Source organism: Manis javanica, chromosome 7 (assembly GCF_040802235.1).
Source record: "Manis javanica isolate MJ-LG chromosome 7, MJ_LKY, whole genome shotgun sequence".
Lineage (NCBI taxonomy): Eukaryota > Metazoa > Chordata > Mammalia > Pholidota > Manidae > Manis > Manis javanica.
Genome location: NC_133162.1, coordinates 37,354,557 through 37,369,422, shown reverse-complemented (window position 1 = coordinate 37,369,422; position 14,866 = coordinate 37,354,557). Strand labels below are relative to the sequence as shown.

At 53.0% G+C, this 14,866-nt stretch overlaps 1 protein-coding gene across 2 annotated transcripts; it reads left to right on the top strand.

The window, feature by feature from the left end:
* Positions 1-7,279: 7,279 nt before the first annotated feature.
* PPIF (peptidylprolyl isomerase F) lies at positions 7,280-14,151 on the top strand. 2 transcript variants are annotated; one of them, XM_037013325.2, is made up of 6 exons: positions 7,280-7,588; positions 8,846-8,876; positions 9,425-9,513; positions 11,202-11,337; positions 11,789-11,864; positions 13,138-14,151. In XM_037013325.2, the coding sequence occupies exons 1-6, from the start codon at positions 7,397-7,399 to the stop codon at positions 13,271-13,273; spliced, it is 660 nt and encodes a 219-aa protein (XP_036869220.1). In that variant the 5' UTR covers positions 7,280-7,396; the 3' UTR covers positions 13,274-14,151. The 2 variants fall into 2 exon arrangements, with proteins under 2 accessions (XP_036869220.1, XP_036869222.1); XM_037013327.2 differs by having other exon boundaries at positions 7,299-7,588; positions 11,241-11,337.
* Positions 14,152-14,866: the final 715 nt, after the last annotated feature.

Genomic DNA, 14,866 nt, shown 5'->3' with positions numbered 1-14,866 from the left:
CTCAGCTTCCAGCCGATAGTTTAGACTCTCACACAGCTGCCCATCCAGAGCTGCTCAGCCTCCCTGGATTTCCTCCATCACTACCCCATGCCAAGCGCTCTCACAGACTACCTTATCTATACCTGGAGGAGTTGAGAGTCCTGAGTCCAGAGAAATCCTGGGATTGGGCGGGAGTGTAGACAGAGAATAGAGAGAGCAAAAGATAAAGCCTTGGGAAATCCACCGGAGAGGGCTGGGCAGGTGGAGGGAGCGCTGAGAAAGTGATGTGAAGTCTCCAGAGAGGTCAGCGGGAAACCAGGAGATGAGGACAGGACAGCCTAGCATCAGAGAGAGCGGCCTTGGCTGAGGCTGTGGAGAAGGGCATCGGTGGCAGCAGTGAGGTTCAGGAGCAGCCACTATGAGGAGCCGTGAGGAACCCGTCCAGGAGAAGAGTGCGGGTGGGGTGAGGAGGGCAGAAGCTGGAGGGCAGTGAGCTCAGGGGTGGGTGCAGGTAAGGATGTGTACAACATGTATGAATATGCATGCCACCAAATAGTTCCACATTTTCATTATGGTTTCTTCCATTTACTTCTGTGCTTCAAAATTTTCGACCGTTTTGAAACAGTAACCATATCCCAGTATTCTCTTCTGACTGTTATGGTTTCATGCACCAGCAGGCCAATAAATGAATTTGAGCTTGTGTCCTGCTATTTCTTCTCCCCTACACTGCCTCCACCTAAGGGAACTAAACTGCAGTCTCAGAATTAGAAGGGACCTCACAGGTCACCTGGTCCCATCCCCAACCCTGGGTAGGAATCCTGCCCCTGCGTCTCTCCAGCCACGGGGAGTTGACTATTTCAAAGTATTGTTATATGATATCACTGATGGATAGAAAGCTCTCTCCTCTAAATAATCCCAAATCTGGGTCTCACTGGTCCCGCTCCAGGCCTAGGGAGCCGCGCTGTGTTCTCTGCCTGTGACAGTCCTCATCAGTCTAGAGATGGCGTGGTGTCCACCCACCCCTCAATGTATTGCTAGGGCTGTTCTGCACCCTTGATTCTCAGGGGGCCCCACTCCCCTTCCTGGCTGTATTTTCTGCTGACTTTGTTGGGTTTGTCCATGTGCAACTGAGGCCTATGCCATGATCTGACGTGCTCAGCCCAGCCCAGCACAGAACCTGTGATACTGATGTGCTGTCTTAGGAATACACCCTGAGAATCAATCAGTTTTCTGAGCCTCAAACTCATCTAATATCTGAGATTCTTGTTACATAGAGGCCTTTACCAGTCTGACCTGATCTTTTATACTAAAATTCAGTGACAGTAGAGATAGAGGAGCCAAGTCCTGGGATTAGGCAGAGCTGGGCCAAGTGCAGAGTGCTTGGCTACTTACCTTAACCTGAGAGAAGGCCCGTGTAATCTTGGACAGCTCACATAACCCTGCCAGCTTCAGGGCCTCCTTTATAAAGAACAGTTAACACTAGTACCTGCTCTTCAGGATTAAGAAATAATGTAAATTCTTACCACATGAATGTATTAAATGTGCAGTAAATGTTAGCTATTCTTCTTCTTATCAAGCACCTAAGACTGTAGTGCTTATTTTAATTGGAAGAAGAGACAAACACTTGCCATCACCAGTGGGCAATATCCATTAGAGGGTAGGCATTGTTGACTCCAAGGGGGTTTATTTTAAAGGAAGAAGGAGAGGTATCAATGTTAGTAAGTCAAGAGAAAGGGTCAAACCGATAGATTCAAGAAAATTACACAGGTCAACAGGAGAAACAGACCAAAAAAGGGAAAGGCGATTACAGAATTGCAGGCTGTTTGCCTCCTTGTGACCATGGGCAGGGAGCCCAGAGCTCAGACAAGGCCTGCCAAAGCAGCATTTTAGTTTTGGCAGAAGGAACGTAGTAGTGGGGCCCTGTTTCCTAGGAAATGATGCCAACCACTACATGGTAGACAAAAGTGGGAATGGGGTGTGCATGAGGCTGACCTGGCCTGTGCTTGGGAACCTCTTGGGTCCTGCTGGTCACTGATTCTGGGGAGGAACCGTGAGAATAAACTCAGGGCTGTGTGTTTACGTGTTGCTCACCTGTGTAAGTGGATACCATCCCTGAAGGACTTGAAGGCAATCGTAGGTTCTTTAACGCAAGAAGGCCCAGCCAGTGGAGGGTCAGTGAGAGTTTGGAGTCAGAGGAGGGACCTGGTTCAAACCCAGTTCAGCCACCTGGTATCTGTGTGGTCTTGGGCAAACTCGCAGGCTCCCTCTCGGCCTTGAAGTTGTCATCTATCACATGGGGACCACAGACCCTCCTCTGCAGAGTTATCACAGGGACTAGATGGGCTGGTGGATCTAAATCACCCAGCACAGTGTCAGGCCAGCTGGAAAAGGCTGCATGGAAGGGATGATATCTGGTATAACCCATCTAAAAGGTGCAATTTGCACCCCCCAGTTCCTGAAGGAAGGCACACGGCCAAGAGGAACTGAGCATTCCAGTCCCTATTTTGCATTAGTGTGACCTTTTTATACTCTCTGGGCCCTCATTCCTTCATTTGTAAGATAGGGCTAATCTCCACTTTGTGAGGTCCTCCTGAGGATTGGGGCAATGTCTAGAAAATGCTTAGTGCAGAACTCAGCATGGATCATAAAGTGAGGTAACATCTCCTTCCCAGAGGCTACTGAGATGCTATGGCCAAACCCTGGGTCAGGCCCAACTTGCTGAGGACTCCCTTTCAGCTTCTTCTTTCATGTTTCCTGTAGTTACCTTCAGAGGAATGAGATAAAAATAGCCAGCCCATTCCATGTCTTCACCAAGACAAGTCAACTCTGTCTTTCGGGGTCAGTTCCCCCCCACTGTGCCCATGAGGTCTTTACCTAGAGTGGCCGATGATACAAGGCTGCTGATATGGCAGATCAAATGACTTATGGGCATGGAGCGATGAGAATGGAGCTGGCCTTTAAATGGCCCTGACTGGGAACGGGATGCCCCATGTATTAGTTTTCTATTGCTGCTCAGCAAAGGACCTCAACACTGATGGGCTTAGCACAGCACACATTTATTATCTTCCAGTTTCTGTGGGTCAGGTGTCTGGGCGTGGTTTAGCCGGACCTCTGGCTCAGGTAGAGCCACCCCAAGAACTCTACCTGATCAGCAGGCTCCACTTCCAATGGCTGTTGGCAGACTACACATCTATGACCATTAAATCGTTCACATAGCTGTCAATCTTGGTTTCATGCCGCGGGTCCTCCACAGGCTGCCTGAGTGTCACAACATAGCAGCTGGGGAGCAGAGACAGTGAGAACAAGCCTAAGGCAGAAACCACTCTCTTTGTATCCTAATCTTGGAAGAGGCAACCAGTCATTTTTGCCATATTCTGCTCATAAGGGGGGAGTCATTAGGCCCAGCTCACACCCAGGGCAAGGGGACTACAGCAGGCCATGGCAACCAGGGGGGCATCTTTACTGCCTCGGTGGGTGGGTTGGGGGAAAGGTGCCATCACAACTTTTTTATTGAGTGGAAAGAGCCCAAACCCAATGCCCTTGGCTCAAATGCTGTCTGTTCTGTGTAGGATGGGGCTGCCCGCCTCCTGCTACTGTGTATCTGCCTCCCTGCCTGTCAAATGAGATAATAGCCTGACCCAGCCAATCTTGCAGGCTGTTTCGTCTATCAAAAGATGGGATGGCTGTGCATATACTTAAGAAAGCCTCTTGGTGTGAAGACAGCATTATCATATTATTAGTGTCGGTCTTGGGTGGACAGTAGTAAAAATAGATTCATAAAATTCCCACAGCATGCACCTTTGGATACATATCCCTAGGGCATACTACCATTCACCCCAATCACCCTTCCTACCCCGACTCTGCCTCCTCAGCTGGCCTGGGCTAGGTGATGTGCATTCATTTATTCATTCATTCACTCAGGCCCTAGTATGTTCAAGGCTCCTTTACCATGTCATTTTCCTTAGTAGGAACAATTTAGTGACATAGACATTATTAAGCCCTCTTTACAGATGGGGAAACAGGGGCTCGAAGAAGCCAGATACAACCTGCCTGAGCTCACATGGCCACATATGATTTGGTCCAGATGTTTCCTCCTTGGTCAGGCCACAATGAGCCCTCTGATGACGTGGGCACCACCCTCACCCAGTCACACCATAGCACATTGCCTTGCTTCACTTGCATGTAACAGATGCCAGTATCTGAGATCATGTTTCTACTTTTCTTTTCTTTATTGTTGTTCCCACTCTCTCCCATGAGAATATAAGTTTAGTTTTTCATCTAATGACCACTGTATTTTTAGTGTCTAGAAAAGTGTCAGGCACACACCAGGGGTGCAGATAACAGCTGTGGAGCGAATGAATGGATGAAAGAATGAATGAGATGGGAAGCCAGGTCTCTAGTTGAATTCTGCCTGTCTCCAAAATCCACAGTTTCAGGACCCAGGGCCTGCCCTCACTGTCCTTTAAAACTCTTCCCTTTGGTGGTAGCTTCTCAGGAAATCTGCCTGAGCTCCCTGAGCCACTTGGATCACAGTGGACAGCAGATACACTCAGAAAGTAAGTTTCTTGTGCACTCTACTTGGTGGTCAGATGGCTTGTCCGAGAACCAGACAGCTCGGGGAGTGAGCTTTGCCCTGCCTTTCCAGTTGCCTTTCCCAGGGACCTCCAGCCGCCTAGATCACACAGTGACTTTTAAAGCCCCCCTGAACCCTGGAAGGAGAGCTTGATTAGATCTTCCCTTGGGGCCTCTGTCTGGTCAGTGTGCTACCACCACCCTACCTCAAGGTTTTCCCTGAGGGAAACCTCCCCTGACTGCCTCTCCCTGCCTCCCACCATGCTCTGGTTCACAGCATGCTCAGGACCAGACCCACCCATGATTCCTGGAAGCCAGCAGAGAGAGCCTAATGCATTCCTAAGGGCTTTGTGAAGGCTGGGAATGTCACTGGGGACACTGCTGGAAAGTGCTGCAATCGCCCTGGCCTGTTAGCACTGGCTTGCTTTTCGAGTTCTTACCCAAGAGCTGTTCTTCCAGGTTCCCTGTCAGCTGCCCATGACACATGCTTCTCTGGACCCCAGCTCCCTCAAGAGGGATGAAGTCCAAGGCCTCCTTCTACCTGAGGCACTGTCCCAGCGACTGACCCTGGAAGTGACTATTCATGAAAACCCCTCCCCATCCATGCCCACAGCGGCATCTGAGTTTGCCACCCTTGAATGTCAGCATGAGCAGACTGGACTTTGGCTCTGTGAGGCCTAAAGATGGTGTTACAGGATCCCCAGGTGTTAAAAACCATTAACACCCTGGATGAGAAAGCCCTTGGGCTGAGTGGAGAGAAAATGTTGTTTCTGAGGATGACACAGAGCCTATAAGTAGCCTTAGAGCCAGGTGAGTGCTGACACTGCTGATCTCACCTAGGCTGGGAGTCCTCGTGGGCTGGGCATGTTTCAGGTCATGGCTCAGTCCAGGGACTGTCCCTCCCTCTGATGCCACAGTACAGGTAGGGATGACTTCATAGCTGAGCTTGTGGGAAAGATAGTTTTCTCTGGCTCAGGCAGGAAGTAGTTTTTCATTTTTCCAAAGAGGGTGGAAGGAGTGACTTGAGTGAAGGAGGCTGGTTCTCAGTTCAGGGGCCTGGGGGTAGAGGCATTGTGCCATCAGTGGTTCCCCAGTGCCATCCAACAAGCCTCCCCAAGGCCCCTCCCCAGTTGCAGTCAATATTGTAGCCTTTCCTTGAAGGTGCCCTGACCTTTCCCAGCTCTGGGCTGGCTTTGGCTCATCCCCCTCTGGAATCTTGAGGGTCTCTGTCCCTCAAATTCAGGTGTCTCCAGGTTGAACCCCAAGGAAGAGGCCATCTCCCCTGTCCCCTGAGTTCCACAGCCTGGCCTAACTTCTCTGTTTCTATCTTGCTGTGTTGTCTAAGACTTGTCTCTCTTGCCCTCCTCACCCTGTCCCCAATTACGAGCTCCTGATGACAGGGAGAAGGGTTTGACATATGCAATAAACCCTCATCTTGGAGTCAGATAGACTCCCAGCTTCAACATTCCACCCTTGGGCAATTCATTCCCCTGGCTCATTCCGCTGGAGCCTTGCTTTTTCCATCTGTAACATGGACCTGCCTTGCAGGCTGTGCAGGAGAGCAGGCAGCTGGAGGCTGGGGAAGGGCTCTGAGAACTAAAGTGTTACATACTTGAAGGCCACTCATACCTGGGGCAGGGCTCCTCATGTTTCATTGGGTGGGGGGTAAACTGAGGCTCCAAGAACAGGCTTGAGGAACTGCAGAGCACCACTAATCTACTTGGCGTGGCTAAGGGCTATGTGAGCTGACGGGTGGAGTGGGGACTCCGGGGTTCTCCTGGCCCTCGGCAGTGCTTTCCTCTCTCTGGGCCTCAGTTTCCCATCTGGAGAGTGCAGGTATCAGCCCAGATGCTCTCTCAGGGCCCCTGGCTGTTGCTCATTTACTGCAGGCCTCCTGTGCCTCTTTGGCCCCCGTGAAGCCCGCATCAGCGTGTGGGGTAAATCCCCTTCACTGTGGTTCCTTGCAGTTCCCTGTCTCTTGTCTTGCTTGTTCACTTTCCCTCGCACTCCCTATGGAATGGCCCCTGTGCTGTTAGCTGGAGGTGCAGGTGCGGCTTCGGAGTGCGTAGGGGTAAGGAGGGGGACAGCAGCCAGATTCCCTGATTGTTGGGGACTAGGGCCATCGATCTGTGGGGTTGGAGAGGGGGAGTCAGTGCCAGTCCTGGTGGAGGCCTGGAAGCCTGGTGGGAGAGTGAGGGGCCCAGGCTGAATCTCCGGTCTTGCTGGAAAAGAGCCCAGTCTCCAGAAGCAGAGGAGGCAGGCCCCGCCAGGCAAGCAGGCCTGGAGGCTCCATGGGAGGTGTCTCTGCCCGTCTCTTCCTGCCCATCTCGCTCTTCCGGCCCATCTCGCTCTAACCCTGCCTTTGGTCACCACCTTCTTTTACTCTCAGGGCCATTGTCTCTCTCATTCTCTCTTCAGGGCCAATGGGGCTAGGGACAGCTCAATGTAGATTTTTGTTATATTCAAATAAAACCATATAGATGCTCATATTTTGGAATTAACCACGTTTTATCCTTTTTTTCCATTTTTGTTTTCATCTGCTGGGACCCTCACAAAGTGGAACCGGCCTTCCTTTGGGAGGTCATGTCTGTCCTTCAGGTCTGTTCCTTGACCCCACTGGGGGAGAGTTCGAGGGACTTCAAGTTCCGCGGACCAGCCAGCCTGGCTGCGCGGCCAGCGGAGAGGCCCGGAGGGGGCGGGGCGGGCGGAGGCGGGGCCACGAGGCCCATCGGCCAATAAAAGCGGCGACGCGCTTGTGCCCCAAACTCTGCCCTCCGGACTCACGGGATTCTCGCTGTCCTTCGTTTTTGCCGACACCGCTGGTCTCCCCAGACCCGCGCCTGCCATGCTGGCACTGCGGTGTGGCCCCCGCCTGCTCGGACTGCTCCCGGTCCCGCGCTCCGCGCCGCGGCGCCTCCCCGCGGCCCGCGCCTGCAGCGGCGGCGGCACCCGCAACCCGTCCTCCTCTTCCGGAAACCCGCTAGTGTACCTGGACGTGGGCGCCGACGGGCAGCCGCTCGGCCGCGTGGTGCTCGAGGTGAGACCACTGGACCGGACCTCTCTGGACTGGGCGTGGGGAACGGTCCTGGCAGGGCCCTGGACCCCCGCTCGGCGCTGAGTCTGACTCCCCGGGTGATCTTGCCGCCCCCTCCTGGGCTCTGGGCCCCAGTTTCCCCCTCTCCCAGGGTCATCAGATTGCCCTCCACTGGTCTCCCCTCGGAGCTTTGGAGTACTGGAGGCGGGAGGGGAGGAGGTGTGGAGGGGAGAGCTCAAGGTCAGATTGCGGGCGGAGAGGGCCGGGCCCCGCCGGCGGCCTCGGAGTGGGGGAGGGGTCGGCCTCGCGGTTCCGAGCCTAGAGTCGGGCTGCGAGCCCACGTGGGCGTCGGGGCTAAAGGGCCGGGCTGCGGGCCTCGGCGGGCGCTCGCCTGGAGGCCTTTCCTTACCTCTGAGCGGGCCCTGGCCCTGCTCCTGCCAACCGGCTCTCAGGTTGGGCTCTGGGAAAAGGGCAAAGGTGGTTTCAGGCCCGCCTCCTCGCGGGCGATGCGGCCGGGTAGGCTCTGGTCACCAGGTGGACCCCGAAATGGCCCTCCTGAGAGTTGGAGCAGTGTGCTCGGAGCCCTTCATCCCAGCTCCAACCCCAGCCATCTTCCTGGGGGCGACACTCAGCTTTTGCCCCTGACTCCTGGTCCTTTTTGAAAAGCAAAGCAAGAAAATATTAGGAAAGGTAACAGAAGGAAGCTAAGGTAATGGAGAGAAGCTGTTCACGCCACAGCCTTCAGGCCCGTCCCCATTTTCAGCAAAGGGGCCTCCGTTAAGCCTTAGTTTTCTCTCCTGGAAAATGGAGGGCTCTTGAAGCTGGGAGGCAAGAAGTGGCCTTGATGGGGCTCCAGCCTCTGCTTTCCCCCCACCCTTCCTGCTGTCTCGCAGCCGCAGCTCCCCATCTGAGCATGGAGAGCACGGACTGGTTCCTCCCAGGGCCCCCGTCTCCTCCAGGCCCTGAGTCCCTGTTGCTTTGGGCCTCCTAGTAGTAGCTCTGCCAGTTCTGCCCCCACTCCCCGTAGTAGGCCAGGATTACATTAGGCAACTTCTCCCAGCCTTGGATTCAGGAAGCAGCTGGCAGAAGTGATAGCTGCTTAGCCTGCCTCCTCCAGAGGGTTGAGAGTAACAGGACTGGAATGGCAGGCCATGCTTCCTCAGCCTCCTTGGCTGCTGTGGGGGTTGGTGGTCAGGAGCTTCCTTCCTTTACTTGCCTCTGGACTGACTGTCTTCTCTTGGCCCTCTTCTCTCCCTCCAGCTAAAGGCAGATGTCGTCCCAAAGACAGCAGGTAAGACAGGGCCTGGGGCCTTCTGAGTCTGGCCTCCATGGGAGAGAGGGGCCAGGCAAGGCTGGTGTGTATGAGGAGTCAGCACACAGAGACTGATGACCAGATGGGAGTTCCATGTGTGGCTCAGCTGCTGGGTACCCAAGGCAGCCTTCTGTCCCTCCCTGAGCCTCAGTACTGGCCCTGCCCACCTGACAGGCATAGCCTCAGAATCAGGAAAAGGTACAAAGAAGTTTCCCCTAGGATAACTTCTCTCCTAGTACCTGAAGGGGCAGGGTTGTGGCTACACAGCCCTTAGACACCCTGCCCACTGACCTGGTTCTAGAAGAGCCACTAGCTTGTGTTCTTGCCACAGTGCTTGGATGCTGAAGTCAGGGAAGGAGAGGACTTGTCCCAGGTCACACAGTGAGAGCTGGCCCAGGGGGTGGGCCTAGGGTCTTTATCACTCTCTGCTCACCTCCTGGGGGCTAGAGGGGCAGCTGGCTAAAACCAGCTGTGACCCTGGAGTTGAGGCCTGGCCCTCTTGAACTGCATCTTCCTCCAACCCTCAGAGAACTTCAGAGCCCTGTGTACCGGGGAGAAGGGCTTCGGCTACAAAGGCTCCACCTTCCACAGAGTGATTCCGTCCTTCATGTGCCAGGTACTGCAGCCCTGTTTGTGCCCTGGGTTCCACTTCTCTAAGTGAGGATAATAACGGGGAACCTCTTGGGACTGTTAGGAGGATCAACAAGTGAGCTCGTGCCTGTGCCTGGAAAGTTCTGAATGGGGTGGGGGTGAGGGTGGGGGCAACTCTAATTGCTCTATTGGCCTGGTCTCACCCTGAGAGGCTGTGGCTTGCCTGGGCTGCCATAGCTCTTCCCTGCCTGGAAGCAGCAGGGCCAGTGGCAGGACGGCCCCGCCTCTCTGGTTGGGGAAGCTGAGCCTGTGGAGGGAGACCTGGCATTGGAGGTTGGTTGGGCATGGTTCAGGGGTAGATCTTAAGGCTTTGGAGGACCACATATTCAGACAATCTGATCATGTCCTGCTGAGCACTTGGTGTGAGAGATAAGGGTGGCGGGGAGAGGACATGGTGGTCTGTCCTCAGAGCTTCTCTGTCCAGTTAAACGAATATGTTCTATAGTCCTGTGTCCTACCTGGTTTTTAAAAACATTAGTGTTCCTGTGTCAGAGGTTTTGAGGTAGGCGTTGAACTTCTCCAGGGGTCAGGACCCAAGCTATGTTGGGGGTGTTCTCTGTTAGGTCAGACCCTGCTAAGACAAGGGTTAATGTCCTGAAGCCAGCAGAGGCAGGGGCATGGATGTCATGACCTCTTTGAAGTCCTTTCAGCCCGGAATTCTCCCCTCATTCCCTCCACCCTGACCTGGTGGCTGTTGTCGTATCATGGTGAGTGGCAGTGGGTTAGGCCTGGGCCTGCTGACGTGAATGTGGCAAATGCCAGGAGTGTCAGGGAGGCTGTGGCAGTGGGACAGGCCTGGCTGGGCCCTGTGGCTTTCTGCCGCAGAGCCTCCCAGCTCTGCCTAGAAATGAAGCAGGAGCTGACGTGGATGTCCTGGGCCAGGCTAGGTCTTCCTCTGAACAGCTGCAGGCAAGGGCAGGGACTTCTAAAACTGGAGGGCTCTCTGAGGCATGAGGTGGCAGCAGTGGGAGGCCCAGGCCAGGGTTTAGAATAATCCTTCTCTGGGGATACCTCATTGGCATTTGTGGGTATTTCAGCTGGGCTGGTCAGGTCACCCTCTTACCTGAGGATCCCATCTCAGGAAAGCAGCAATCTGACCATGGTTGGGGGCTTGGGCTGCAGCTCCTGGTGGAAGCCTCAGGCAAGCCATGAGGAAAGATGCCAGCCCTGGGTGGAGTCTTTGCTGGGTCTGTGAGGCCTGGCAAACCCATTAGGCCTGGTAAGGGGAGAAGCTGGGGCAGGGAGGGGGGCTTATCATAGAGAACTGGCTCTATATTAGCTGTTGCTGCTCCCACAGACCAGATGTGGGAATGGGGGGCCCTGGCCACCTCCCTATTGACCCTCCAAAAGTTGTGGGTAGAAAATTCTAGGTTATTAAGAATCATCTCAGAATTGCCTTTAGATCCTTTGGGGATCATTTAAAAACTTACTAGACAAAAAGTGAATCATTTGGAAATCAGGGAAGTTATTGTAGCAGAAAATACTTAAGCTTTATTTTATTTTTGTTTATTTTCCATATTGTATTAGTCCCTATATCATTGGGTTGTTTTTTTTTTTTACCTTTTTGCCTGAGTTGTTGCTGTCTGGATGGGCCTTGGGTGGGTTGGGGGCTGCGTCCCAGCAATGCAGTGGTGCCCTCCCCACCCCTGCCAGCCCCAGTGGACGACCACTCAGAAGGTGCTCTGCTCTCAGGCAGGTGACTTCACCAACCACAATGGCACAGGAGGGAAATCCATCTACGGAAGCCGCTTTCCTGATGAGAACTTCACACTGAAGCATGTGGGCCCAGGTGAGTGGGGACTGCTGGTCCCTGTCAGAGTGCCCCAGAGCTTTGACTCAGCCTCTGCTCTGCCTGGCAAGCCTGGGAGGCTGCAGTCTGCTAATTGATTGTTCAGTATCCGATGATACACCTTCCTTCCTTCAGCGGACTGAGCCTTTAAGTGAAGCCCCAGCATTGTGTCACCTTTAAGACCCAACATGCAATGTGGAAAAGCCTAGGTGTCGGGGCTGGGGACGCTCTGGCTCTACCACGGAAGGCTTCCACAAGGCCTTCCTCTCTGTTGCAGCAAAGGCGGGCAGGCTCTGGGGAGCTTGTCCTCTGGGCCCTGGTTCTCCTGCGAGCTTCAGGATCCTCAGACCCAGATGTCCTTGGTGTGGTTTGAGCTGTCTGCTCTTCCGAATGACTTGCTAGGTGAGATGCCTCCTGAGGCAGCGTGGCTCATTCCTGCTTGTTTCTGCAGGTGTCCTGTCCATGGCAAATGCGGGCCCCAACACTAATGGCTCCCAGTTCTTCATTTGCACCATAAAGACAGATTGGTGAGTTCCCTGCCCCTGGCTGCAGGCCCTCTGGGAATGGGGGTGGGCTTGAAGCTGGAAGAGGGTGGGTGTGTTCTCAGGGCAAGATAGTCTGTGACTGGACGGTCTGCTCTGGCTTGGTGGCCCTCACCTGGGCTGTGAGTCTCTCTGAGGAGGAGAAAGTTCAGGAAAGCACTGAGGAAGAATTTGGGTTGTCCTTGCAGCTCTGCCTTTTTTAAGCTTCCCATTCGTGCTATCAGCTGGCATTTTCTCAGTGTGTTCTGCACACGCACTAAAGGGGTTCTTTTAGCAAATACATTTGGGAAATGCTGCGAACATATTAGGCCTCCAGATGACCTGTAGGGAAGCCTGTTTGCTCGGTTCAGCCTGTCATTTCTCTGGCTTACCTCCACCTCAGAGTGCACCTTGGGGAACACAGCAGGCATTTGAATGTCATAGCAGATTTCTCATCAGGCTGTCATTTCCACATGTCCATGGATTTTAGGGATGTGTTCCCTGGTAAATTTTCTACTATCTAGTAAGTTTCTCTGCCCAAAGCCCCCTATGACCTATCCCTGAGGCATCTGTGGCTGAGGGACAGACAACAGCTGGCTGGGAGCTAAGATTTAATAAAGCTCATTTCTGAGGACTTTGTGGAGACCTGGGTGGTGGGGAGATATTATAACCACCTCTAGGCCCAGGCCAGAAAGGACATAGCTGTTGGGCTGGGCAGGTTGTTGCTGGCTCTGCCTGCTCTTTGCTTCTTCCATGGAAGCCCCAGTGGCTCCTGCAGCTCTGCCCTTGGCTGTAACCAGTCTCAGCCTTACTGGCATGGGACTAAACCCCCTTTTAGATGCTTGGAACTCTCTCAAGTTGAGAGCTGCTCGGGATTTGCATAGTTTCTCCACAGTTGTCATCTTGGCTCTTACCTTATAATTCATGGCTTAAGACAGTTCCATTTACACAGACCTCTTATTTCTTCAGAGTAGTCAGTATCTTAATATCTCCCTGTGCAGAACTAGAATGATCCCCTTTTCATAGATGAGGTCACCAGGATTCCAAGGGCAAGGGCACGGGCATGCAGACTGCGAGGCAGAACATGCCCCAGAAGGGAGGCGTTCTCCAGGCTGTTTAGCAGAACTCAGCAAAGCTTGACACCAGCACTTTACAGGGTGGGTCTGGCTTTTCAGTGTGGGTTCTCTTCAGAATGACTGTCTTAATCATTCCATGGCCAAATGACCGTGACATTGGGTGACATTGCAGTCCTCTTACTCTTACCTGGCTCGCCTCACAGGTTGGATGGCAAGCATGTTGTGTTTGGCCATGTCAAAGAGGGCATGGATGTCGTGAAGAAAATAGAATCTTTTGGCTCCAAGAGTGGGAAGACGTCCAAGAAGATCGTCATCACAGACTGTGGCCAGTTGAGCTAACCTGCCGCGGCCAGGGCGCTAGACCAGTAGCAGCGGCCATGTGTGCTGACTCAGCCAGGGGGCCGCCTCGGGCTCCCAGCAGAGGTGCCTGGAAGAGTTGGCTGTGCCCACCCACTGTCACTGTGTGTGCTTGAGGAAGGCTCAGGAATATTGGACCTCCACAGGACTCACCAGACTGCTTCCCCAACATCTGCCCTTCCTCACAGCCCCATTTCTGGACAACTGACCTGGACATCATGTCCCCACTCCTCATCAGGCATTGCCTGTGGCGGCCCAGACCACGTTTACCTGTTCCTTGGACCATGGGGGGCACTGATGGGCTGGTTTCAGATGCACATCTCTGCCTTTCCCTTGACCAAGGAGGAGAGCTGTTGTGATAAAAGGGCAGTTGTATCTGTTTAATGTTGTCTTCCTAATTGGAGTAACTTAATTAATGAGATTTCCTGGAGGTGGAACTGTAACACTAACTGCCCCCTCCTGTGGATTGACCTGAGTTGGTGGCACAGACCACAGAACCCCAGAGCTTTGCCTCTCGAATAGCATTGGGGCTTCTGTGAAGGATGCCACCGCCGAGGCCTTTTATCCCAGCCACTGTGAATCCCGTTGGTTTGCTGCTGTTTCTGAGGAGAGTTGGGGTAGAAACAGATGCACCTGGGAACAGAACCCTGCAAGCTGTGCCTAGTGAGTGTGAGTTCCTGAGGTGAAAACAGGAATGGCCTGTGAGTGCCATGTGCTCTGGAAAAAGTTGGTGTGTATTTTCTGGTGAGCTTTGATTTTCCTGTGTCTAATTACATCTACTGATTATGTGTATGATACACTTCTGGAACATTTATTTGTGCTCACTTTAAATGTGAAAATAAATCTTATTTTCTATAAAAGACTGTGTCTGGTGGTGTAGGAAGCAAGTATTTGGAGCCAACCTTTATTGAATTACTGCAGGTCCTGTGCTATCCTGAGGGCTTTTACATAGATTGTCTCATTTAATCCCCCAGCAACCTAGGAGGGTATGATTGTCAACCTGTTTTACAGTTAAGGAAACTGGGCCCACTCCAACTGGCCTCTGAACCCTGGCCCCACCCTGAATCCCAGCTCTTTCTCGGTGACCCTGAGTCACCATTTTCTTCAGCTGCATAGTGGGATAACGATGTGAACCTCATAGGGTGGTGGGGGTCAGATGCAATGCGCATAAAGTGCATATCACAGTGCCTAGCACATCATTTTAAGCACTCTGGAGTGACAAGGTAATAGCATTTCCGTGAGACAGGGTCTTAGAGGAGAAGGATCTGTGATTAAGGTCAGGCAGTGACTCTATTCTAGGTGTGCCATTTAAGTTTGGAACTAAGTTCTAGGTGTTTCTGAATCATAGGGAAGGCAGGTTAGGGGATGGGAGGAGGATTAAGAACTTCTTAAAAAGCCAGGGGCTATACTGTTTGAACAATAGAATACCCACAATCTAGTTACTGGTGTAGAGAGTATTCTTTCACACTGGATTCCCAGATTATATGAGATTCCAAGTCCGTAGTCAGATTCTGAGGTCAGGGTGCTGGAGCTGCGTCAGAGAGAGCATGGGGTTCCTTGTGTCAGGTTTTAGGA